This window comes from Acartia tonsa, chromosome 6 (genome assembly GCF_053477335.1).
Source record: "Acartia tonsa isolate MP-2025a chromosome 6, ASM5347733v1, whole genome shotgun sequence".
NCBI classification, from domain to species: domain Eukaryota; kingdom Metazoa; phylum Arthropoda; class Copepoda; order Calanoida; family Acartiidae; genus Acartia; species Acartia tonsa.
The window spans coordinates 48,854,914-48,881,524 of record NC_137265.1 but is presented as its reverse complement, the minus strand read 5'-3'; the positions used below and the strand labels follow the sequence as shown (position 1 = coordinate 48,881,524).

Here is a 26,611-nt window from a genome sequence, read left to right as displayed (position 1 = left end):
AACAACAAGGAAACCTGTGCCAAAAATGCTGCGGTATAATCTTGACTCGCCGATGAGTTTATCCGCCGCTGGAAACTTTGTGGGCGTGACATGCCCTAAGAGAATATCAAGTGGTCCATTGACCAATGAAAAATCCTGTGGCCTCATATCAAACAGAGCAGCTGCGGCGACATGGTCCATGCTGCGCAGCCCATCTGTGTGTCCAATTGTGTGAACAACAGCTGCCTCCATAACATGCTTGTTCTTGTTACGGTCAACCAGGCAGAGTTTAACTGTTGGGCATGACTGAACTTTGCCATCAGCCATTGAAATAGTAGCTACACGTCCAGTAGAGGGCAACTGCAACTTCTTGGCAATAGACTGTGTAACCATGGTGAGGTTGGCACCTGTGTCCCACATCCCGGACACAGGCACCTTCCTCTTGTAGACATCCAGCGCGTCCAGCTTCTGGAGCATCAACATATAATTATTCTCACCCAAAAATGGCGCTTCATAAACAGCTGAAACCTGGGCGACGGACTCATGGAGGAGGGAGTTATGTTTCTGTCCACAATTGTTGATCCTGCAGCCTCCAAGCTTCTCAGCACGCGGACACTCTGAGGCGCGTTGCCCCTTGTTAAGACACAAGAGGCACCCGCCGATTTTCATTACAAACTCTTTCCGTTCTGGAACAGACATGGTTGTAAACTTCGAACATTTAAACAAAAAATGATCTCCACTGCAGCCGTCTGACGGACAGGACTGCTTCTTCTTGAACTTGCTAGGTGTACCAGGTTTACCTACGGCGGCCGCAGCTGCGGCAGGATTACCTTTCTTCTTGGACGGCGTGTCCAAGCCGTGGCTGCTGCGCATCAATAATGCGCCACGCTGCTGCTCTAGTATATCCAGCAGCTTAGGCACATCGGGAACGTCCATGCTCCCGAGTGCAAGGTCGAGTTTATCCTGAAACTCTTTTGGCAGTTTCTTAGATAACATCTCCAACAATAAAACTGTGAGCCATTGGCTTGTAGAAACTGCGTCCTTACCATCAGCCTTGGTCATCTGCTCGAGCTGGTTGATGGCACCTGAGAACTCGGCAAGAGCGCTGACAATCTGGCCGCTCTCGGACAATTTACCTTTCTTGTCCCAGTTGTTGAAAATACACAACATCTGTCTGGTTCTAGATTTGAACTGTTGGTCCAAATACGTCCATTGCGCTGCATGCAATGCATGGCAATCTGTTGCAACTGCAGCCTCAACGGTTTATCCTTCATTACTCGTTCACTCATTACTTACTTAACACCATCTGCAGGTAGCTGGGCTCATATCCAGTAGTAAGCTTCTGGAAATTCTCCTTAAATTGCGCATAAGAAGATTCTTGCCCATCGAAGCTGGGAAGGAGTTTCTCGTCTAGGCGTGGCATGTACCCATGAGGCGAGAACATCGGACTGGCAGCAAACGATTGAGCGCCAAATGACGGCAGCATAGGATCTACCGAGGCACCCGAGACTGGCGTAACAGGCTCTTGCTTAGCCTTTGCCAGCGTCTCCATCAGTTTAGTCATATCACTGATAATTTTAGTTGGTAGAGGTATGTAATCACCTTTAATAACTTTCACTATCTGCATACAACGTTGTTGCAAACTGTTTTTGTGAGCTGCGAGATCATCACCAAGAACTAAGACCTCATTGTTTATCGCTCTTAGCTCATCTATGGCATTTAATGTAAGTTTTAACTCACTATAGTTCTTTCGTGCCGTGATAATGTCACTATAAAAATCTTTTAGGTTATTATCATCTTGGATTAACACATCCAGCTGTTGAAGACCGCTCATGGTACGTTCAAGACATAGGCGTCCAAGGGGGGGGGTAATGGGCCATTTGGCACCCCCAAACGATTTTGGGGGTGCCTTAGGCACCCCCAAAATTTTGTGAACAATACCCCCCCCAAAAAAAAATTACCCCTACCTTGGGGGTGCCGTAGGCACCCCCAACGATTTTGGGGGGGGTATTTACCCCCCCCAAACCATTTTGGGGGAGGTAATTACCCCCCCCAAAATAAATGTTCTTTAAAAAAATTTTTTTTACTTTTACCCCCCCCCAAATTGAATGTTCTTAAAAAAAATTTTACTGAAAATTTTTTTTTGGGGGGGGAGGGAGTAATCCCCGCCCCCCCCCTAAAAAAAGTCATAGTGTGACTCGAGCCTTGAGGTGTAATATATTTTATGTTCCTCGTTTGGTCTCCTAATAGTTAATGAAAAGTATATCCTAAATGGCTTTTGATAGTTTATTTTAGGATAGGTTATATTGGGAGGGGGTATTTTTCATTTTTTGGGGGGGTTAGGGGTTTCCCACCCCCCAAGAAAATAGCTTAAAACCATCACAGGACCAGTAGGTATATTCCCTGAAGAGTAGAGCCCAATCGGTTCAGTGGTTACTGAGATCTTAAGCTTCAGACGGACAGACAGACGGACAGACAGACAGACAGACAGACATCGTTCTACTTTGTATTATAGATAGTAGTGGCGCCCTTAGCATCTAAGAACTCGTGTTTTCTAAAGGGTAAAAAGGGAGGAGAAAAATAGCCTAAAACCACTCAAAGGATTGACCTATAATAGTGTGGAACCATCATGGGATCTATGTGAAGCTTTCCTAAAAAGGAGAACTCAGTATTAAAAGTAATGAAATCTGAAGCTATAGTCAAATAAACCTTACTTACTACTTTATGTTATAAGATAGTACTTATTAACTTAATAGATTAGGTAGGTGCTTTTTTTACATAATTAAATTACCCCCCCCAAAAATTTTACCCCCGGGGTAAATTAGTTTGGGGGGGGTAATTACCCCCCCCAACAGATTTGGGGGGAGTATTTACCCCCCCCAACAGACTTTAGGGGGGGTAATTACCCCCCCCAATCAAATTTTACCCCCGGGGTAAAAATTTTGGGGGGGGTAAAAAAAAATTTCGGCGCGCTTCGCGCGCCATTTTACCCCCCCCAAACACGAATTACCCCCCCCCCCTAAAATTTTTTACCCCCCCAAAAATAAAAAGCTTGGACGCCCCTGGTTCAAGATTTAAGTTCGCATCATGAACAAGGATGCATTCCTTGGTGAGATTAACATTGATGTCTGCGGTATCCGAAACTACCTGCATCACTCTGTCTAACTCTTCGGTTATCACTTCAACTGCCCTAGGCAATCTGTCTGACAATAATTCATACCTAGTCTTTTTAGGTGCCATTTTCACTTTTGTTAACACTGATTACAACTATAGTCACGTGTAGAATTTTATTCACATTCAACACATACGGTAACTGTCACTGGCTTTGACTGGCTGACTGGACTTCTTACCGTTTTCATTGTTTCGGTACAACGGCATTTGGCTGGCCGTTTACCAGATCTTTACGTACAGACGTACGAAACCTGCTACTTCCCACAAGAATCAAAACCAGCATAGTTACTTATACAATTTATTGTATGAAAACGGTCATGCTGAAATAGAAAATAACAAAATTAATAATCAAATATTAAAATGTTAAATACATGATAAAGTAAATCTTGTAAAAGAGAATAAATCTTTTTCTTATTTGGAACAATCGTCTTTTTTAATAAAGTAAATATTCATTATGAGAGGTTGCGTGACTTCGAAATTATATTTTAAAATGTATAAGAAGGCTAGGGTTATTTTTTGCTTAAAATTAATCAAAATTAAATGCGAGTTTGAAATTCATAAACAAAATCATCATAGACTACTATTAAAATATTCTGATACAAAAATAAATTAATTACTTGGTCTAATTTCAGTAAAAATGAAAGATTAATTTGCCGTCTTAAAAAAATCACTCCATTCCATTAAAAATGCTTAAAGAAAGAATTCTTACCAAAGTTTTTGTTCCTGTAAAGCCGGGAAGCACTCAAAGGTATTTTTCAGTACGGACAACACCACAATTTTGACTATACATGGTTTTTTATCACACAGATATTCCGCACATTTTGAAAGATAGATTAAAGATGGCCACGCTGGCTTTGTTTTGGTTTGAGCGCAAGCGTTGTTTTGATTGCCGCGTCCAATTATGAACTTTCAATTTGAATCTGGGCGCTTTCTAAACTGCCATTAATGATAAGGAAAACAAAAGGATAAAGGTTCGAGTTCACAAACGCATCACACTATTATACTTCCAATACAGTCTGTCTTTGCATATCAAAGGATCTTGCTAACCGCTGAACCAATATGGCACTCCTTTAGATTATAGCTTCTCAGAGGCACTGGAAAGGTTTACAACTATTGTGGGGGAGGGTGACGTGACTCGACCCCTTAATTCAAGTGCCTCTAGAGGCCCCGCCCTATAGGGGCGTAGGCACAGATTATAATTACATTTGATATACTACTCTTATTTGGAAAAAGAAAAGGGTTATGTGAAGCAGCTTATAGTGCATAATAAAAAGTGACAACATTCAAAACAAATGCACAATGATAGGCCATTGTAAATTTTACCATTCGTCTATTGCAATGCATATTGGCTTATCATTGGTCATTTGTATTGTGTGACGTAATAACAAGTGAAATTTTGGGATTTTTAAAATAAAGTAGCCAAATATTGTATGCTATTAAGCTAAATAATGAGAAAACATGTTAATAAAACTTTGGGTACCAGTATAATTTACATTCAAATATCCACTCCCAGTAGTGAAACTTACCTCTTGAAGTCTACCATAGTCAGGTTTCTGGTATATTTTCAGTTAATAAAACTTTGGGTACCAGTATAATTTACCTTCAAATATCCCTTCCCTGTACTGAAACTTACCTCTTGAAGTCTAACATAGTTAGGTGTCTGGTAAACTTTCAGAGAACCCATATCAACCCCCTACAAAATAGTTCAAAACATTTAAAAATAAATGAAAAAAAATACTTTAATAGCTGTTTAAGAGATATTTTTAAAATGATTTAGTTTGCTATGTTTGATAGGTATTACAATGGCCTTTAAAAAGGACACGTATGAAAAATAACCTAAAACCATCCTGCAACATATGTAAAGCTTGAACACAGTAATAGTGTCTGACTGATTATGACGTAACAAAAAAAAATTAGCCAATGAGAGGCCACTATAAATTTTACCATTGGTCAATAGCGGCCTCTCATTGGCTAAATTTTTTTGTTACGTCATAATCAGTCAGACACTATTACTGTGTTCGTAAAGCTTCCTAAAATTGAGAACCTATAGATTTAGAGTTGGCAAGATCTTAATGGACAAAGAAGAAAACTTTTCTACTTTAATAAAATTGTATACATATAACAGGACAACAATAATTTTCATTTGTTTATCATATGAAAGAATATTATACATGTCGTCTCATACAGACTGATATATTAAAACTCAAAGAAATGGTAACATAGATCATGTGCATTATTTGCCAAATGTACCACTTTTCTGCACTACCTCTCCGATTTTGTTAATACTCTATATTTTGGTCCGTTGGGTGATTCAAGGATGCTGGATGGCCAAAAAAAAGTTTCAGAGTCCCTGGATGTCTAGATATCTAGCTATCTGTAAAGGTAGGTAACAAAAATTTAAAAAACACCCATTTTTTCACAATTTTAAAAATTAATTTTTTTATCAATCTTACATCCAACCTATACATTTTATACACCAAAATGATCGTTTATTCATGTAAAAAGCACACATAATGCTATTTTGGTCAAAACTCTAATTTTACAGGGTGTCCAACAAAAAGTGTATTTTGGATATCTAGCCTAATACCCAAAATACCTGTCCGAAAAAAATCTTTTTTTTTGGCTTAAATCCTGTGTTTTATCTGTGGGCATATGTGGTACATAAAGGTTTGGAGGACCTGGGACTATAAGGTTGTCAAATTTCATTTTGGAACACCCTGTAAATGTGATTTTTGTGTCTGTAGAGCTAAAACTTGGTCCAAATTGGCTATTTTTTTCAAATTACTCTAATATGTGTCTTAGTATGTTTGGCCATAGTGTTTTCTGACCAGATAAATATTTTCCTATTTTTTGGACACCCTGTATTTTCAAAAAAAGAGAAAATTTTTTTTTGTTTTTTTTTAAATTTTTTTTCAATTTTTAAGTTACTTAAAACTGTCACATAGATACAGATTTTGACTAATAACTATAATATTTGCCTATTTTACAAATTTTTACACTTTTGGGACACCCTGTGCATGTTTTTGAAAAATGATGGTTTTTGCCCAATTTTGGGAGGAAGGAGTCGTTTTAAGGCCATATAACTATTTCTTCAATTTTGTAGAACTTTTCAAGATACATCATTTGTTAATTATGCAAAAAGCCTAAAAAACTGAACTGTTTTGCCGTTTTTCACTGCCAAAGGCGGAATTTTTTACGTTTTTGCCGTTCCCGAGGAAAATTCCGCCTTTGGCAGTGAATAACGGCAAAACGGTTCGGTTTTTGCGCTTTTTGTATAAATAACATATGATGTATCTTGAAAAGTTCTACAAAAATGAAGAAATAGTCTATGGCCTTAAAACGACTCCTTCCTCCCAAAAATGGGCAAAAACCATCATTTTTCAAAAACATGCACAGGGTGTCCCAAAAGTGTAAAAATTTGTAAAATAGGCAAATATTATAGTTATTAGTCAAAATCTGTATCTATATGACAGTTTTAAGTAACTTAAAAATAGAAAAAAAAATTTAAAAAAAAACAAAAAAAATTTTTCTCTTTTTTTGAAAATACAGGGTGTCCAAAAAATAGGAAAATATTGATCTGGTCAGAAAACACTATGGCCAAACATACTAAGACAAATATTAGAGTAATTTGAAAAAAAATAGCCAATTTGGACCAAGTTTTAGCTCTACAGACACAAAAATCACATTTACAGGGTGTTCCAAAATAAAATTTGACAACCTTATAGTCCCAGGTCCTCCAAACCAAAAACACAGGATTTAAACCAAAAAAAATGATTTTTTTCGGACAGGTATTTTGGGTATTACGCTAGATATCCAAAATACACTTTTTGTTGGACACCCTGTAAAATTAGAGTTTTGGCCAAAATAGCATTATGTGCGCTTTTTACATGAATAAACAATCATTTTGGTGTATAAAATGTATAGGTTGGATGTAAGATTGATGAAAAAATTAATTTTTAAAATTGTGAAAAAATGGGTGTTTTTTAAATTTTTGTTACCTATCTTCATAGATAGCTAGATATCTAGACATCCAGGGACTCTGAAACTTTTTTTTGGCCATCCAGCATCCTTGAATCACCCAACGGACCAAAATATAGAGTATTAACAAAATCGGAGAGGTAGTGCAGAAAAGTGGTACATTTGGCAAATAATGCACATGTATCAGATTAATTATTTCCAGAGATTAAATAGTAACACAAATCAATATCAGTTCCCAATGATAATAAACAAAATTATCCCGTCTGTAGACTAATATTATTGGTAGAAAAGTTTGTAAACTTCTAGTCTGTAATTAATTTAAAAATAGTATTGCAACGAATAAGATAACGTAGCTGTAAAATTTTGGATACCCGTGTCCCTATTCCTGAATTTTTAAGCTTTTTAAAATATTCTATTTTTTATATATATGATCGATTCGTCCATCTGTACCTCCGTCCATCCGTACTGATAGCTTCTTAAGTTAATTTATGCATTTTAGAATTGTCCTATCGATTTGCATGGTGATTCCTGTAGTAGTTAGGTACAATTTCGAAAGAGTAGCAACTCTATATGTTAATGTTCGTTTGTCATACCGTTTCAGAGCTTCGCTTTTATGAGAATAAACTTAAAAAAACATTTTTTTGAGTTAATAAAATGAGTTACCTGCATATGAAAAGCAAACTGAAGGCAATACTCGTCACTGTAGTTAGATGAATATACAGGAGATACAAATCTTGCAGTACTAAATAGTTATGTTAAATTATTGTAAAAATTTATTATTTCAAAATAACTCTCCTTACATGATTGTTTAAAAAAACAAATTTTAGACAACCAACACTTTGATTGTAATTAGGGATAACAAGAGAAAAGACATTGGCCGATAAATTGATGTTCTTTCACAATGATGATACACAAAATTACCCTTTGGTAAATTATTGGTTGAAAAGTTTGGACACCAACCAATCAAAATTTAATAGTAGTCCTCCAAGTTGATGAACCAACGAGAAGGAAAAAGTTATTATTAAACTTTGGGACTGGTATAATCAACAGCCCAATGTTTCCTCCCTCCCTGGATTGTACTACTATATGAATTGTATTCCCCTGTTTATATTATTGTCACTTGTCTTACATAACAGCGGTACAAACCATTTTTAATCTTTTCAGTTATGACAAGGTTTATTGGACCAAGACTCAAACCAAACAACCCTTGGCAACTTATATACTCATAGTCACATACACATGATTCCATCCATATCATGATTTCATAATTTTATCTGATGATCATTGATCATGGGATTTTTTGCTTCCAATCGGGATTGAAAACAAAAGATTATACGACTAAAGTTAAAAATATGGATATAATTCTCAATAAGTTAGATCCTGACAATGTCATAAGGACATGATGCCATTTTCCGTCCGCTAATGAAGGAAAGGAATCTCCAGGATTTTATACTAGTCCTAATACTAATGGATAAAAAAAATACTTTCTTGTTTTCTTTTTGTCCAGAAGCTTCCAGATAAATATACCAATCTCCATCTAAAAGCAAGTATGATTTAATCTTAAGGTTTTGGTGTATTTTTTCTGCAATTTGAATTATCTAGAATCATGAAACGTTAGTTAGTTATTTTTTCACAAAAATATAATCTTTGTTATATTTTATTTTTTCCCCCTTTTAAAGAATAATTTTATAAATTTTTCTCTTCATGTGCATAAATATAATGTTATTATTTATGGAGAAAAATAGGCATATCATTATACAATATAGAAATGTTTATTTTTTTTTAAAAATGGGATGAAAAAGATTCTATTTTCAAAATATTTATATAGAAAGATGTTAGTAATGGAATAGTAGCGATTCTTATACTATCATAAAAAAAGTAGTAAGCTTTTTTGTTCTCCTTTAAAGTGGAGCTTCTTATAGGTCCTGAGATGGTTTTAGGCTTTTTCTGCCCCTCCATATCCCTTCGAATATAGAAACACTAGATATTAGGGGCGCAGCCGCTAGTAATGAATAGAGAATGAATGTAATAGAAATCTTTAAAAACATATCTAGTTAAAACGTTTTTATAATACTGCAGAAAATAGTATGAATTCTTGCCAAAAATTACTGTTGGTAAACGTTTTCATTTTGACAATAGTGTCTTAATTATACAGTTATCAATAGGAATGGTGTTTTTTCCTACTGTTTTGATGGACAACTAAGAAAGATTAAGAATGAAGGCTTTTTCGAGCATGACTCTTAACAATGCCAAATATGAATTCAAATTAACTCATTCCTCCTCTAGGATAGGGGCGTGTTTTCTTGGAAGTAAATCTAGAACAAATTATATGGGTCTTTGTACTCCTTCATGATCTGATAAATCTCTCACTCTTATTTGTTTGTTTAGTGCTTAAGGCCAAGTTAGGTTTGTTAAGTAGTTTGTTCAGGTGGTGGGTAGTCCTCCCTTATTTTTAGGTTATTTTAAAAATAAGAGTGTTAAATTTCTGTTTTATTTGAACATCCCCTTCAAAAACAGCTTGGATGTTCTAGATTTCCACCCAAGGGTTTTTTAGAAAAATTTACATCAAGTGATTAAAAATTATCTTCGTTTTTTGGTTTTTATAATTTTATTCTCTGTAGTTTAACTATATTAACCAGTAAACAGCGGGAAATAAATGGGTGCAAATGAAAATAATTAAATACAAATAATAAAACATTTATCTCAGCTTTTTTACGAAAAAGAAAATAAGTTGATTTGTGTTTAAAGGATTTTTTTCTTCTTTAAATTTTCTTCTTTTAAAGAATAGATAGACAGATATGGAGATAGATAGACTGATATCTGACAGTGATATATTATAATACTTACAGTAAGCATTGCTAAGTATTTACATTTACAGATAGATAGATAGTAAGATATGTAAAATCTTTAAGAAGCACCTTAATTGTAAAACCAGTATCCCTCTACCTTTTCATTTTACTTCCCAACTGTATAGAATTTACCCTGATGGGGGGCATTAAAGGGAATATTTTTAACCTAACTAATAAATTACATTAGTTAAACTGAAATGTTGAACAAGGATGACAACAGCCATTAAAGTGAAGCTCTAAAACAGTAGGACTAACGAACATTAACACTTGTAGAGTGTTAAAACTGAAAAATCACAATAAATGAACAAAAGTAGAAACAAAATTGTTAGTAAATTTGGTCAAAAACTGCATAAATACAGGATAATTTTTTAGGACACACTAACACTTTTAGGACTTGATCATAGAGATGCTTCGCATATAAAATTGTACTTTGATGACCCAGGAACCATTATTCCAAAAACCAGAAAAATCAGATGATTTTATCACATAAAAATTAGTTGTTAAAAAAAAAGCAACATGTTTAAAATGGACGTACTAACATTCTGGTAATAATTATAGAGTTGCTACGCCATATAAATCGTACCTAACTACTACAGGAATCAACATGCAAAGATTGAAATCGATAGGACAATTCTAACATGCCTTAATTGACGAAAAGATCTATCCGTTCCGGACGGACGGACAGACGGACGGACCGACCCAAATTATAGAAAAGCTACGCTTTTAATAAATTATGTTTGTAAAAGAAATGCTTGGTTATTAGTGATCCAATTGCAAAATAAAGGATATTTCCTTGAGCACTCACCATATGCCCTGGTGGGCCCAGTTCCTTGAGAGGGAGTTGAACCATTCATTATCTGCCATACACCACCCCCTGAACATAGAATAATTTGTAGACACATGATAAGGTACAATAGAGGGAGTAGATCTATTCATTATCTGCCATACACCACCCCCTGAACATAGAACAATTAGTAGACACATGGTAAGGTACCATAGAGGGAGTAGATCTATTCATTATCTGCCATACACCACCCCCTGAACATAGAATAATTTGTAGACACATGATAAGGTACAATAGAGGGAGTAGATCTATTCATTATCTGCCATACACCACCCCCTGAACATAGAACAATTAGTAGACACATGGTAAGGTACCATAGAGGGAGTAGATCTATTCGTTATCTGCCATACACAACCCCAGGAACATAGAATAATTTGTAGACACATGATAAGGTACCATAGAGGGAGTAGATCTATTCATTATCTGCCATACACCACCCCCTGAACATAGAATAATTTGTAGACACATGATAAGGTACCATAGAGGGAGTAAATCTATTCATTATCTGTCATACACCACCCCCGAACATAGAATAATAGATGGACTCATGCTAAGGTACTAAATAAGGGAGTAGAACCATTTATATTCTGCCATATACCACCCCCTAAACATAGAACAATTGATAGACACATGGTAAGGTACCATGGGGGGGGGGGGGGTAGAAACATTAATTATCTGTCATTCCCCCCCCCCCTGAACATAATGGGTAGAACTATATATAGATTCCATGAGAGTGAGTAGATCAATTCATTTTCTGCCATACACTACCCCGATAAAACACAGAATAATAGGTAGAACTGTAGTTAAGCATCCTAGATTGATTAGGTTTATAGCCAAGTACTAGAGAAAGGGTTATTAATCATTTTCTTGTATTTTTTGATAATAATGTATGCTAGTATAATTCTAACTAACATTGTTCTTTGATGTAGGCAAAAAGTAGCATTTTAAATTGATAAACATTCTCTAAATCGATTTATTTGTATAGTCTTTTTATACTACCATTACCACTTAAAGAAAAGGTCAATGAAATATATAAAATAATCTACAACCAAATCTTTCTCCTTATTTTACAAGAAACCAAAAATTATATTGGAGATATATTAAATTAACTATCATCTATTGACCAATCCCTATTCACTGGCTACTAAAAAATACCATTTATTCGATAAGCATAATTTAAATACTTTTTAGATTAAATGTTTTTGTAAATGAAAAATAAAAATGTATTTTAAATCTTTAAAAGTAACAATTGACTGAAAAATTATTTCTTGTTGGCTGATTAATGTAGGATAATATGATCTGAAGGGATAAGACAATGGACGATGAATTGATCTTAAATTATGGTAAAAAAATTACTTCTGTAGATTAGATCATTTAAGATCTAATAAAAGTCTCAATAGCTTTAAGCCAACAAATGACATAACATTTTTTTTTAATTTGTGGACAAGAATAAATAAATTTACATATCCCTTCCCTCCCTAAATTAATTAGATATATTAAAAAGTTACCCCCTTATTTAACAAGAATTGTAAACGAAAAACAGTAACAAGCCGTTTCACTCCACAGGGGAGCATAGACCGCTGACAATTTTGTCAGTTTTTCTGTAACAATGTGACTTTTTATGGATATGGGATAGGGTTGTCAGCCCTAAGCCATATGATTGCGGTGTAAAGCGTCCATTTGCCAATCAGACAACCAACCCTTTGATTGCACAACTTTTGTCTAAGAAGTCCTAACTCTGCATGGTAATGGGACAAGGGGTTTACCCTTCGATAACTATTTATGTCGCGCAATTGACATAACAGCAGTAGAAACTATTTTTAATATCTTTAGTTATGACGGGGTGTCGGACCGAGATTCGAACCTATCACCTTCCTGACGACGAGTGGTTGCACTACGTGTTGAACCACGTTCCCGGGTTTGAATTTGTATAAAAAATTGTGTGATACAAAATTGTCCTTACCTTACAAGTCGATTACATTTACCACCCTTTTATCCTTACACCTTCCTGTAAAACCAATGAGCACGCGCCTGCTTGGACTACCAGTCATTAATAAAGAACTAAAGTACACGATTTAAATGTACTACTTAGGGAGGCCAAAATAATATTTATTATATTGCTTTCAAGAATATAGAAAAACAATTCGAATAAAAAAAAGGTTGAATTGCTTTCTTACAAAGAATTAACTTTTGGCTTCTAGAGGACAACAATGAAAAAAAATATTTCTATAACATTTTGTATTATCATAATTTACATTACAATGTCCCCTCCCTTCCTGTTAAACCTAACACTAATTATCATTTTTTGTGTAGATTCTAAATCCTTTTTATGCTGATAGATGCATACTCATAGCCTTCTAGTTAACAGATGATTTATCATACTTCTTAGTAAAAAGGATTCATGAACTTCATGGAATATACTAAAATAGCGGCTACGCATCTAGATTCCACTAGGGACACTTTAGGCTAGAAAGTCGAACTTCTCAATTTTTAATAAAAATTTTTGCGATTTTTCTATTAGCGAATTCTTTCAATGTCATATATTTGCCTCCAGGTTCGAGTCATACTTAAGACATTAAGAATGATACATCATGCTGCTTTGTTCAGCACTTGACATTATTTGTAATGATAAAAAGAAAATCTTATCATATTAGCATGTACAGTTAGGACAACCAGACAGAGAGAGGTTCTGCAATCAATGGGTTGTTTGTCTGTTGTGTGTGTTATAGTTACTTTAGGTACATACTGGGTGTATTGGAGATATAGTTTCCCTGTTAGTTTTCCCGGCGTTATAGTGTCATAGATAGCATACATAACAGATCTATAGTATAGATGTATATACAGACAACTACCTCCCTTCCTTCTTCAAAGACCTCTTTCTTCTGCTCCTTAATTATTTTCTGCTACTTGGCTGTGTTAATATAAGTGACACCATTGGTTGATTTTCAATGACCCAATAGAAAGGTTGCACCAATGCACAAGGAGGTTGCGATAGGGAGATACAGTTATTTAACCCTTTTTTCCTCTAGTGTTTTACTCTAATGAATACATAAGGAAAGTTTATGCCATTTAACCTGACATTGCTTCGTCTATAGTCCACCCGCACAGCTGGTCATCAATGTCATTAAAGTTGCATGACAGCCTGAACAATAAAAATACTTATTGTTTTAGAAGCGTAGCTACTCTTCAAGTTTTTCATATTGTCTTTAAATCATTTCAATGTTTAAGTTAAACATTCATTCCATAGTCCCAAAATAACTTTTCTAACATAACAATTTCCTGTTATGTTCGTCAAACTTTTTACCTAATATTAAATCAGCAGAACACTATAGTTACTACATGATTAGAATAATGTAATGTCGCTATTATGTCAATTATGGCCACTAACCTTAAATACTGTTTTGTTTATCAATAATATCATCATAATTTACCTAAGTGGACGCCAGGGAGCCTGGCACTCTGGCGGTGCACTACTCCACAGGATGCTGTCACACCAGCTTGTAATAAGTATATGTACCTAGGTGGTTGCCATGGAGCCTGGCACTCTGGCGGTGCACTACTCCACAGGGTGCTGTCACACCAGCTTTTAATAATTATTTATACCTGGGTGGTCGCCAGGGAGCCTGGCACTCTGGCGGTGCACTACTCCACAGGATGCTGTCACACCAGCTTGTAATAATTATTAATACCTGGATGGTTGCCAGGGAGCCTGACACTCTGGCGGTGCACTACTCCACAGGATGCTGTCACACCAGCTTGTAATAATTATTTATACCTGGGTGGTCGCCAGGGAGCCTGGCACTCTGGCGGTGCACTACTCCACAGGATGCTCTCACTCCAGCTTGTAATAAGTATATGTACCTGGGTGGTCGCCATGGAGCCTGGCACTCTGGCGGTGCACTACTCCACAGGATGCTATTACACCAGCTTGTAACCCCTCCTTGTTATATCAATATATTTATACCTGGGTTGACGCCAGGGAGCCTGGCACTCTGATAGTGCACTACTCCACAGGATGCTGTCACACCAGCTTGTAATAAGCATTTATACCTGGGTGGTCGCCATGGAGCCTGGCACTCTGGCGGTGCACTACTCCACAGGATGCTATTACACCAGCTTGTAACCCCTCCTTGTTATATCAATATATTTATACCTGGGTGGACGCCAGGGAGCCTGGCACTCTGATAGTGCACTACTCCACAGGATGCTGTCACACCAGCTTGTAATAAGCATTTATACCTGGGTGGTCGCAATGGAGCCTGGCACTCTGGCGGTGCACTACTCCACAGGATGCTATTACACCAGCTTGTAACCCCTCCTTGTTATATCAATATATTTATACCTGGGTGGACGCCAGGGAGCCTGGCACTCTGATAGTGCACTACTCCACAGGATGCTGTCACACCAGCTTGTAATAAGCATTTATACCTGGGTGGTCGCAATGGAGCCTGGCACTCTGGCGGTGCACTACTCCACAGGATGCTATTACACCAGCTTGTAACCCCTCCTTGTTATATCAATATATTTATACCTGGGTGGACGCCAGGGAGCCTGGCACTCTGGTAGTGCACTACTCCACAGGATGCTGTCACACCAGCTTGTAATAAGCATTTATACCTGGGTGGTCGCCAGGGAGCCTGGCACTCTGGTGGTGCACTACGCCATGTGATGCTGTCACACCAGCTATTAATAAGTATTTATACCTGGGTGGTCGCCAGGGAGCCTGGCACTCTGGTGGTGCACTACTCCACAGGATGCTATCACACCAGCTTGTAACCTCTCCCTGTTATATTAATATTTTATTGATGTGATCATTCATAGCTCAATCATAGACTGTTTTCTTACATTTCTGCAGTTGCACGTTTAAAACCTTGTATCTAAATCAATCTATTCTTATATCCATATGTATGTATTTTAAATATTTCAACTATTCCATGTTATCAATCTAGCTATTCATCAATCCGTCCATTAATTTACACATTTATCCATGATCAGGACAAATAGATTTTTCCAATTGTGTACATATTATTTGTCATGATCAATTGATAACAGTTCCAATGCTATATTTATTTTCATGACATTACATATTTGAGGACACGGTAAAGCTCCAACAAGTTGCAAAGGAACCTTGAAAATATGCAATGATAAATTTATAAAAACTCACCACTAGCAGATGACCGGGCTGGCATGAAAACAAAGCAACACTTGCATTAGGAACAGGACTATGATTGTACATATCCAAATAAGTCATCTGCACTCCCTCCTTGAAAGTAAAATACAATAATAGTTATTTCTTGTATCGTGTAATAAGGAGCTTTCCGCTGATATAATATGTACAATTATAAGATTAATACCAGTTTTTTCAGCCCCGAGTTGTCAAAGGTACGGGCTAAAAAACTGGTTTTAATATTATGATTGTACATTTCTCTATTCATAGAAAACTGGATATAATTTGATGCTGGACATAGGTTTTTCGTATTGATAAGAACAGGATCTAATCCACTGGTTTCGAATGTATATATTATACGGAAAATATATATTTATGTGAACTAATGACCCAACCAACATTTACGCATTTATTATCTTTCATTAATTTTCATCTTTAAACTCTTTACATAACTAAGAAATTACAACTGGTTGTCTCAGAAAACCCCCATTTTTTATTTATTTTATAAAATATTTATAAATCCCAATTGAATTTAAGGTTCACCTATAGATCATTAAAACTTTTAAACAATATGATCTCATAAATATATTTCTAAAGGAATTTTCGCTCAAAAAACATTAATTTATCATCCATTGTCTTATCCCTTAAGTTCCCAGATACTTACCCCAAGAGTAGGAGTGTCGCAGCCGGCTGACACGCAAATAGGAACATTTTGGGGAACCCACCTCCCACGCGCACAGAAGGCAGTGGGGGGACCAACAATGGCAAAATCTCTGTAACATTTGTACCTGACAAAACGTTAAAATAAATTATGGCAACAGTTTCGCAGATATTGTCAACAAATCACTTTAATTTTCTCTTTTTTATTTCATTTATCATTAAATGCTCATATTTTTAAACTTATTTATAGTAAGTTGTACTGTTTAAAATAGAATACTTTTTATCTCTTTTTTCAGTTTTTTTGTAATTCCCTAACTCTTCTTCAATAATTTACCTTATTAGTTTCATACAATGTCCTGTATCATTAATGCGTAAGTTACACATTTTTATTCATGAAGTGAATCTTTTCAGATAATTCATGAGTCAAATATAATGAAAACTGTAAAATTTATAGGCTAATATAGGGACAGTAAATGGGTGACGTTTAAAATTCCTAATTTGCCGCCATAATCAACCATTCATGTGTCTACTTGTAAAATACTTGCCTTTCATTGGATGCCCTTGACAATAAGACACATGATTAGTTGATTTTAGCGGCAGATTTATAAATGCCGAGAAAAATATGAAACTAACTTGATTTTACGGCCTCTTCTTCTAAGTTTGGCGGCTCCATTTTTGATTGGAGGAACAATACAATCTGTGCTGCTCAATTGAACACTGGATATTATGTCCAATACTAGAACTAATAGCCCCAAAACTGAAATAAAATACATATCAAGCAAAGATTTTAAAAACCTAAGGCTATATATTTGTTACTACAAATTAAACCTTAAATTAAACTGATACCCAGGGTTTCATAAACCTGTTTTCTCATTTGTTAAAAATTTTGGGTACTTTTGATGAACCTTGATTGGTTGGTTAAAACAAGCAAGAACCATGCATTTCAACTAATGTTTTATCTTATTCTGTAAAATAGCTCTCTATATTTTAACATTTAAAATGGCACAAAGAATCATTTTATAGAGTGGCTGCGCTTATTTTAATGGAAAAAAATATTTACCTTTATTGGTCTTCATTCCGAAATGCTTCCTTTCCAATTATTTAAAGAGAGATAGTGGTGTGTGGAGGGAGGGGGGAGTGAGTCAGTCAGCAAGCCAGGACTGTTGTAAGGGGGAGTATCTGTGAAATGCTGTTTTACGTTGCTTCTAATAACAAGGACAATTATGTTGAGAACAGATCTATAGTATAAATGTATATACAGACAACTACCTCCCTTCCTTTTTCAAATACCTCTTTCGCCTGCTTCTAAATTGTTTTCTGCTACTTGGTTGTGTTAATATAAGCGACACCATTGATTGATTTTCAATGACCCAATAGAAAGGTTGCGATGGGGAGATACAGTTATTTAACCCTTTCTCCCTCTAGTGTTTTACTCTAATGTTGGAATCTTCCTGTATATTTTAAACTTTTGCTTGCCTATGAACATGTAAAAAATGATGATTTTTGTTAATATGAAATACGATAAAACATTCTTACTGAGTAAAAATAATGACTTATAGAATAGATCTGTTACCTAATGTTTTTGAAATGAAATATTAATCTATGATTTTTTCTTCTATCTCTAAGTATTTTTTAATGCAAAAAAAGCGTTTAATTCTGGGAGCCAAAAAAATCAAGGATATTATGGTTGATAGTAGAGTAGCTTTCAGAATTTTCTTTTTCTTTTTAGTAGCGAAGCTACTTTATAATTCACTTTGTAGCTAGAGCTAGGCCTCTGAATTTTTGGCAATATTTATACCTTTATGGGGCATATTTATAACAAACGACTAAATTGAAGCAGCTTTTTAGCTTTTTTTTTATATTTTTACATATTTTCACATATCTTTGACACCATGGAATCTGTCCCGATTTTGTATAACTTTTGCGGAACATGTTCCAGTTACGTCATATTTTTCTTTCCCGAAAAAGGGAAGGGGGGAAGAAAATCTCTTCAAAAATAATGGGGAAAACCCCCTTTTCTCCCATCTCTTTTTTCTTCCCCCCTTCCCTTTTTTTTCTTTCCCCCTTCCCTTTTTCGGGAAAGAAAAATATGACGTAACTGGAACATGTTCCGCAAAAGTTATACAAAATCGGGACAGATTCCATGGTGTCCATATCTTTGGTTCATTTTTCAAAAAGCATCCAGTAAACAACTTATTTTGTCAACCTTTTATTATCTTTAAGTGTGTTTTTTCATTAAGGCACCAAAACTTTTATAAACACGTTGGCTCAACCTTTGGAGACTTTTTTTTATGGAATCTTTATCTGGTTGTACAAACTAGCAGTGTTTAAACTTCCCTGCCAATAATTTCAATCTTTAATAACTTTATTTTTCAGGATTTACTATCCATTGTATTATGGGAAATCCGGAATCACATCTTACCTTTAGAGTAGCTTAGCTAAATAAAAGTATTTTGATCACATACTACTGTTGATGATCGTCATTAATCAACAGCATTTCTTTTCTTTTTAAACATGCTTAAACGGTTTTAATACAATGCAACAATTTTTTCAAAACATTAGAAAAACAATAGCCCATGCGAAACCTAGACTTTAAATAAACTCTAACAAGGAATCTTTACAAAATATCCTGTTTGAAGTTTTTCTTTTGTTTGTCTCTTAATATCTTGCTAACTACAGTTTCTGTTATCTGTTTTAGAAAGTTTTACAAAGTTTCCGGGTTAGTTTTAGGCTAATATTTTAATTTTAAGATTTGGGGTTGCTGTTGGGCTCCTACCCTTAAATGGACATACGGATTTTCAGGTAACAAATATAGAGTTGCTACACTTTTAAAAACATGAATAAATTAACGAAAAGAGCTAAACGTTATATACAAACGTAATTACAGAAAAGCTTCGCTTTTTATAAATCTTACTTTTCTTCATTTTACCATTCTTTACTAGCAAGATTCTGAAGATTCAATAATTAAAATTAATTTTATGTTTATCAGCTACTTCAAAATCAATTTGGTCTGTGTCTGTTGGTCATGCTTAAAATAATATATGGGAAATGTGAGTTTCTCGGCTGTTGTTTGAGATAGGCAGCTGTATTTTTTCGTTAAGGTCTATTGCTGACCTTTTTACGCATTTACTCTATGATTATGTTAAGCCCTTGGTCTATTTTTTTAAGATCTGGAGGTCATCAAATTTATATTTTCTCACGAATTCTTTAAGATAGGTAGCTTAAATTATTTAGCTTACTAATTGGTATCTATTAAATAACTCACTTTTCCAATAATCTGTCAATGGTGATGTTTAATTAGCAAACTAGTGATTGCTCCCTTTTCATCTAGGAGCCCTATTCTAAAGAGTATGGAAAGACAGACAAATAGCCTAAAACCACCCAAGGATCTATATGAAACGTTACTGACAGGGAGAACTTAATTGGTTCAGTCGTAATCAAAATCTGGAGCTACAGACAAAACACCTTACTACTTTACATATATGATATAGGATATATGGAATTCGCTACTTGTAGATGATATCATCCTTGTTAAAATTGTGCTACAAACTTGATTAAATAAACAAAACATTTATAATTACAAATTATGTAATAATAACTCTATATACAATTACAAACTAAAATAGAGATACACACATAAAACTATGAGTATTTTAGATGTTAAAACTTAGGAATAGGTATTTTTGTGAAAATTTAAATTCAAGAAAAGTTCCTAAAGTTTAAGAGCCACACATTTTATAAAATAAAGTGATTATAAAACTCTAGATATCAGAGTGATTTACAGGATTTCTACCTCCCTGGTATTATGTCGTCAAAACGACATTAAATAAAAGAAGTCATGGTTGACAAATTATCGACTTATGATATTCAAATGAAAATGAATCGACAAGCTAAAGGTTTACAGGAATTTAAAGGGATAAGACTATGGCCGATAAATTAATGTATAATATATATCCCCTATGATGATACACAAAATTACCTAGTTCAAAGATTGATATTAGTCAACTTAATGAACCAATCAATAAACAGTCAAGGAGGGTCCCCAAGCTAAAACTTTGAGGACTAGTGTTATAAACAGCTCAATGTCCCCTCCCTCTCTGAAAGGTTTATGTTAATTTATATATCTTTTATTCCGTGAATATAAATGTTGATAATAGACTACATCATTTTATCTGATTAAAACATCGGTGGGCAATACCTTCCGTAAAAGAATTATATCTGCATTTTTTTGACAAAATTGAATATTTGTATGTTTATTGCCTATATAGCAGGGATTTTAAGGGATAAGATATGAACGATAAATATATTTTAGTTCCCATTTGCTGAATCAAGAGAAAATTTTGGACACTGAAAATCAAATACAAGTCCCCAAAGGTAATTCATACTATACTATATGTTTAATTTTTATGCCCAAATAAATATGTTTATGTTAAAAAATATGTTTTCTGTTTAAATAACTACTGGGGCCAGTGTAATTTACAGTCTAAAGTCCCCTCCTTCATTGTGTTTTAGTAATAGTTAGCGGATTTTGTGACTTTGGAAAATATGGCCTCAAGCGGAATTGTTGTGTCACCCAAAACTTCATGGGAAAATTGTTAAAAAGTGCAGTCAGAATATTAAACATAGAGGCTGCGCCCTTAAGCGTATTGTATTAGCAGGAAATTGAGGAGCAGAAAAATACCTTGTGTAAAAGCATTCAGAACTTGAATTTAAAAATAAGTTGGTCGAAACCTATCCCGGGACCTATATGAACTTAAAATGAAGGACTCCTCTTTGGTTCAGTAGCTCTTGAAATCTTATGCTACTGACATAAGATATAACTACTTTTTTTATGGGATAATGCTCAGTAAAATTAAATTAAACTGCACATAGTAATTCTATTCTGTGATTAATGTGTTATCAGAATTATCAATCAAAGTTGATACAAACTGTAAAGCAGGGAATTTTATAAATTAACTTCATGTCACAACGATATCGATCTAATTGTCCTTTTTAGAGAAGCTTATATTTATATATAAGTAACAGGATGTCTGTCTGTGTTACCCCCACCCTCCCAAGAAAAATTCTCCCCTTAAATCAAAAGAGGGTGAAGTGGCCCCCTTTCCCCCCTTCCCACGCACCTCCTTTGCCCCTAGAGGCATCTAGGTGCGTAGCCCTTAGTATAAGTTATGGCAAAATGTTATATCTATTTTTAAGGAGGGTAGAGATATGACCATTGCAAGATTCGAATTCATTCGAATCCGGTGGATAGGAACCGGTTCTCATCCATACGAAAAAACTTTGTCTATCATCGTATTATATCCAGCTTTCTACGAATATAAAAATGTTCAATCATAAGATTAAAACTAGTTTTAATCTTATAATTGTACATTCTATATCCGCGGAAAGCCGTTTATAATACGATACGAGAAATAACTATTCTCGTATTCATTCGAATCCGGTGGATAGGAACCGGTTCTCATCCATACGAAAAAACTATGTCTATCATCGTATTATATCCAGCTTTCTACGAATATAAAAATGTACAATCAAAAGATTAAAACCAGTTTTTTAGCCCGTATTGTACATTCTATATCCACGAAAAGCGGTTTATAATACGATGAAAGAAATAACTAGTATCAGCAGTATAAAGGTTTCGTGATTTCTAAGAGAAATACACTAAATAAATATTCTACTCAAATGGATATAAGGTTTCTTTTTTCAGAGAAGCTTTAATCATATATTTAGGTTGTTTGATATCGTTGTCCATCTTCTAGCTTTTAAAAGCATGTCTCCTTGAGACATGGGGTGAAGACGCTATTTAGTTAGGTCTCTATTCATGCAATTAACATTAGAGTAAAACACTACAGGGAGAAAGGGTTAAATAACTGTATCTTCCCATCGCAGCCGCCTTGTGTGCAACCTTTCTATTGGGTCATTGAAAATCAACCAATTGTATAGTTTATATTAACACAGCCAAGTAGCAGAAAATAATTTAGAAGCAGACGAAAGAGGTCTTTGAAAAAGAAAGGGAGGTAGTTGTCTATATATACATCTATACTATAGATCTGTTCAATCAACCATGCTATTAGAGAATAAACATCTGATGATGATTTGGTGTAATTTTAACACAAATTATCCTATAACTTTGAATTAGATTTTACAGTGGAAAAAAGTTTATAAACTGATATTATTTTTTTAAAATATAAGGATATAAAAAAATACCCGAAGTTTTTAAGCCAAAACATAATTTTATAACCTAGCTCTTGGTACCAGTATAAATTTGCAGTCCCACTCCCATGCCCCTCCCTGCCTGAAAAATAACCCATTACAAATTATAGTGTTTCCTAATTTCAAAACCTAAAAAAATCTCTTATCTAATTTTGTAGTAGCGGAGCTACTCTATAACCTGAGAATCCTTAGGTCTTTGTGTAATCTAATATCCACCTGTTTTCATCCTGATATAGGAGAGATATCGCCGAAATAAATAAAAAAAGCCTTGTCTTTAATGTTTGAAAAGGGGTGATTTCCCTCAATGTGGCTAGTCGAGCACAGAACCATTCTCTTTATTTTTTGAAGTAAATTGAAAATAAGAGGGAAGGGTGGTAGTTTGTTTGGCCTATTGGTACATTAGACTTGGTTAGGTTATTAGGTAGTCTCGCAGCCTGCAGAGTAAGGGCACTACAAGTATAGGCCACGCAGGGGTTAAGCATAAAGAAAAGATACACTTTTTCATTTTTCATTATTTAAACTAAGGGGGAGTGACTTCCGTGCTTGCTTGCAACTTTGAGGGAAAGCACTCTAAATAAGACTAAGAAGGGACCAATAAAACTGGGGTATTGTATAAAATATTAATAGTTGTTTAAAAGTTATGGGTTGTTTTTTTGTTTGCCTATTGTCTTTATGAACGTATCCGTCCTTGTTTCAAAGTAAAGAGTTATATGATTGATTATAAAGTAAGCAGAGAAAAGATCAGTTTTACACCCTTCAGGCTATTCAAGCCGTAATTAGATAGATAGATAGATAGATAGATAGATAGATAGATAGATAGATAGATAGATAGATAGATAGATAGATAGATAGATAGATAGATAGATAGATAGATAGATAGATAGATAGATAGATAGATAGATAGATAGATAGATAGATAGATAGATAGATAGATAGATAGATATGTAGATAGATAGATAGATACATGTATAGATTGAGGATTTTGTAATGTTAACCAACTGTCTTATGAAAGAAATTTACCTCCTTTTTTTACCAAGGGTCTAAATGCATCAACCACAAATTACTTGAGGGCCTTCTTAAACAATTTCCGTTGCAGACAGACAGACAGAAGGACAGACAAACAGATTGAGTGAGAGACAAACGGACAGACAAGCAGACAAAAGGGCAGACGAAACGGTTAAGAAAATTATCGTGATGATTAATTTGAACTGGGTGTTGTAACAAAACAACACATTTTTTATGAATTACATTTCCTATATATTATCATTCTATATAATGATATACAAGTTTTTTTTATATCAGATGCATGACATCAAAAGTATGAGTAGGCGACATTACTTGACTAAAGATCAGACACAGTTGATTATATACAATTAGTATTTAAAGCCAAAGCAGCTTATAGGGCTTAATAAAAATGGCGTCATACAATACATATGACCAATAAAATGCCCGTATACATTTTACCATTGGTCAATTTAAATGTATACAGGCCTATCATTGGTCATTTGTATTGTATTTGTCTTTAATGCTATAGTGAATTTTTCAAGGATATATATATAATATTATTTTGATAAAATTTCTCCAGTTGTTTAAGATTTGTCTCATTTAAAAAAAAAAAAAAGTAGGATCATGGAAAGAAAAGAAAGTCATTCATTTAAACATTTATTTTTTTTTTGTAAAAATCAAGTTAGATACAAATCCATGATAATGATTAGAGTAAAACACTAGAGTAAGAAAGGGTTAAATAACTGTATCTCCCCATCGAAACCACCTTGTACAACCTTTCTATTGAGTTATTGAAAATCAACCAATGGTGTCGCTTATATTAACACAGCCAAGTAGCAGAAAATAATTTAGAAGCAGACGAAAAAGGTCATTGAAAAAGAAAAGGATGTAGTTGTCTGTATATACATATATACTATAGATCTGTTTGATAATGGATAAAGGTTGCTAAATGTAATTCTTAGATTAACTGTAAAAACATCTAGAAATTATCTTGTTTTAAAAGTTGAGTCTACTGGCAGTCTAGCTACTTCGCTTTCGGAGACAGGGATATATTTTCTAGGTTTTCAATATCCCTTAATTGAAGTAAAAATATGTCTTTCTGTGTGTCTGTATTTTAAGATCTTTCTAACCGATTGAATTATATGTATTTTCTTTACATTGTAGCTTCGTATAGGTCATTGTAAGGTGTATAAATACCTCCCCCATACAAAAAAAACACCCCTTGAAAATCTACCTTATTTTTTTCTTTTTAGAACAACTACCTACCTTCATTTTTCAATTTATTTTTGTTAATATAAGCGACTCCATTGGTTGATTTTCAATGACCCAATAGGAAGGTTGCACAAGACGGTTGCGATGGGGAGATACAGTTATTTAACCTCACCCCCCCCCCCCCTTTACCTCAAGTGCCACTAGATAGCATCGTTCTCTATCAAATAACAGAAACAAGTAATCAGTAATGATGCTCGAATAAAGTTTAAAAATAAACAACTTTTTTGAAGCAGAATAGCTATACTCAGCAGTGTATACGGAGAGCATATAAGTAAAAATAAAAAGATATTACCCATTACAAACAGACTTAATGTTAATGCTAGATATTCGCCAAAATTAATCACGTAATATTTCAGTATTTAGTACCAGCCTTTAAATTATGCCATTCATTTATAAAAAATCACTGCAGAACAATTTTTATAATTTGATTATGCCTTCCCATTCTCAATTTTTTTAATGTTTCATTTTTAGGTGAAGGTGAGATGAATTTCATTTCTTGTTATGGTTACCTATACTCTAAAAATGGCTTAAACCCAATAAGATAATTTTTGAGTTATTCTAAAAATATTTCCAAATCATTCTCGTGGTCTGCGAGATCATAAGAGACAGACAGACCAAGGGTGTCCCATAGTGTAGTGGTTAGCGCACTACGCTGTGGTTGGGAGAAACCGAGTTCAAGTCCCCACATAGACTTTGCACTTGGTTGACAAATGCTGTCGCAATTTGTCAGATTATGATCACGCAACCTTCCCTAAGATGCCCTAGGGTTGTAAGGGGGGAGATTTGTAGGAAGTTAGGATTCTACAAATCAAGCAGCTCTAACCATGCTTTCCTTCATCCATACTCCTCGTATGATAATTAGGGTGGCTTAATATGGAACACCTGCCAAAACTCTAGGCCCGGGTGATGTAATAATTGAGTAGCTTCCACGAGAATTGCGGGTCAGCTTGTAATGTAGCATATAATGCAATCAGCTGTACGCGAAGCTTACCAATCTAAGATTGGCCAAATGATTCTCACTTCCAGTCTCCGTGTGCATCTGAGTCCTAACTTCAGAGAATCATGGCTACAACAACAACAACAACAACAGACAGACCAAAATAAATCAATTACCTTTTGCGTATTGCTATTACTGCAAAAAATATTGTAAGGAATTTTATGTTTTTAATTAATTTCTAGTCTGTAGTATCCCTTAACCTTCACTGATGATGGTTTATTGCTGTCACTCCCCCGCCCTCCCTTCCTTTATCCCATTATCTGACCCCCCGCAGGGGTTATAACCTACCATCATTCAACCTTTTTTTAACGTCTAAATTTTGCCAAGAAATGTAGAGATAGTTCAATGGAGAAAATTTTTCATATAGATCAAATATAAATAATAAATATATTAACCCTAGGGGCTCTTGAGGAGGGAGATAACCCAATTTTTGATTTAAGATTTAAAAAAGGTTAAAAAAAATTGAGAAGCTACCCTGT

At 34.7% G+C, this 26,611-nt stretch overlaps 1 protein-coding gene across 1 annotated transcript in view; it reads right to left on the bottom strand.

Moving 5' to 3' along the window:
* LOC145323138 (uncharacterized) overlaps positions 1-19,599 on the bottom strand; it is a 41,338-nt gene extending 21,739 nt beyond the window's left edge. Inside the window, exons 1-11 of the mRNA XM_080165527.1 lie at positions 19,563-19,599; positions 17,709-17,853; positions 17,282-17,405; positions 16,653-16,776; positions 15,986-16,084; positions 15,525-15,604; positions 13,896-13,963; positions 10,783-10,851; positions 8,617-8,665; positions 7,792-7,870; positions 4,784-4,843 (exon numbers count right to left, since the gene is read on the bottom strand). Coding sequence (XP_080021653.1) covers positions 4,784-4,843; positions 7,792-7,870; positions 8,617-8,665; positions 10,783-10,851; positions 13,896-13,963; positions 15,525-15,604; positions 15,986-16,084; positions 16,653-16,776; positions 17,282-17,405; positions 17,709-17,724 — 768 coding nt within the window. The 5' untranslated portion in view covers positions 17,725-17,853; positions 19,563-19,599. The remainder of the gene's footprint in view (positions 1-4,783; positions 4,844-7,791; positions 7,871-8,616; positions 8,666-10,782; positions 10,852-13,895; positions 13,964-15,524; positions 15,605-15,985; positions 16,085-16,652; positions 16,777-17,281; positions 17,406-17,708; positions 17,854-19,562) is intronic.
* Positions 19,600-26,611: the final 7,012 nt, after the last annotated feature.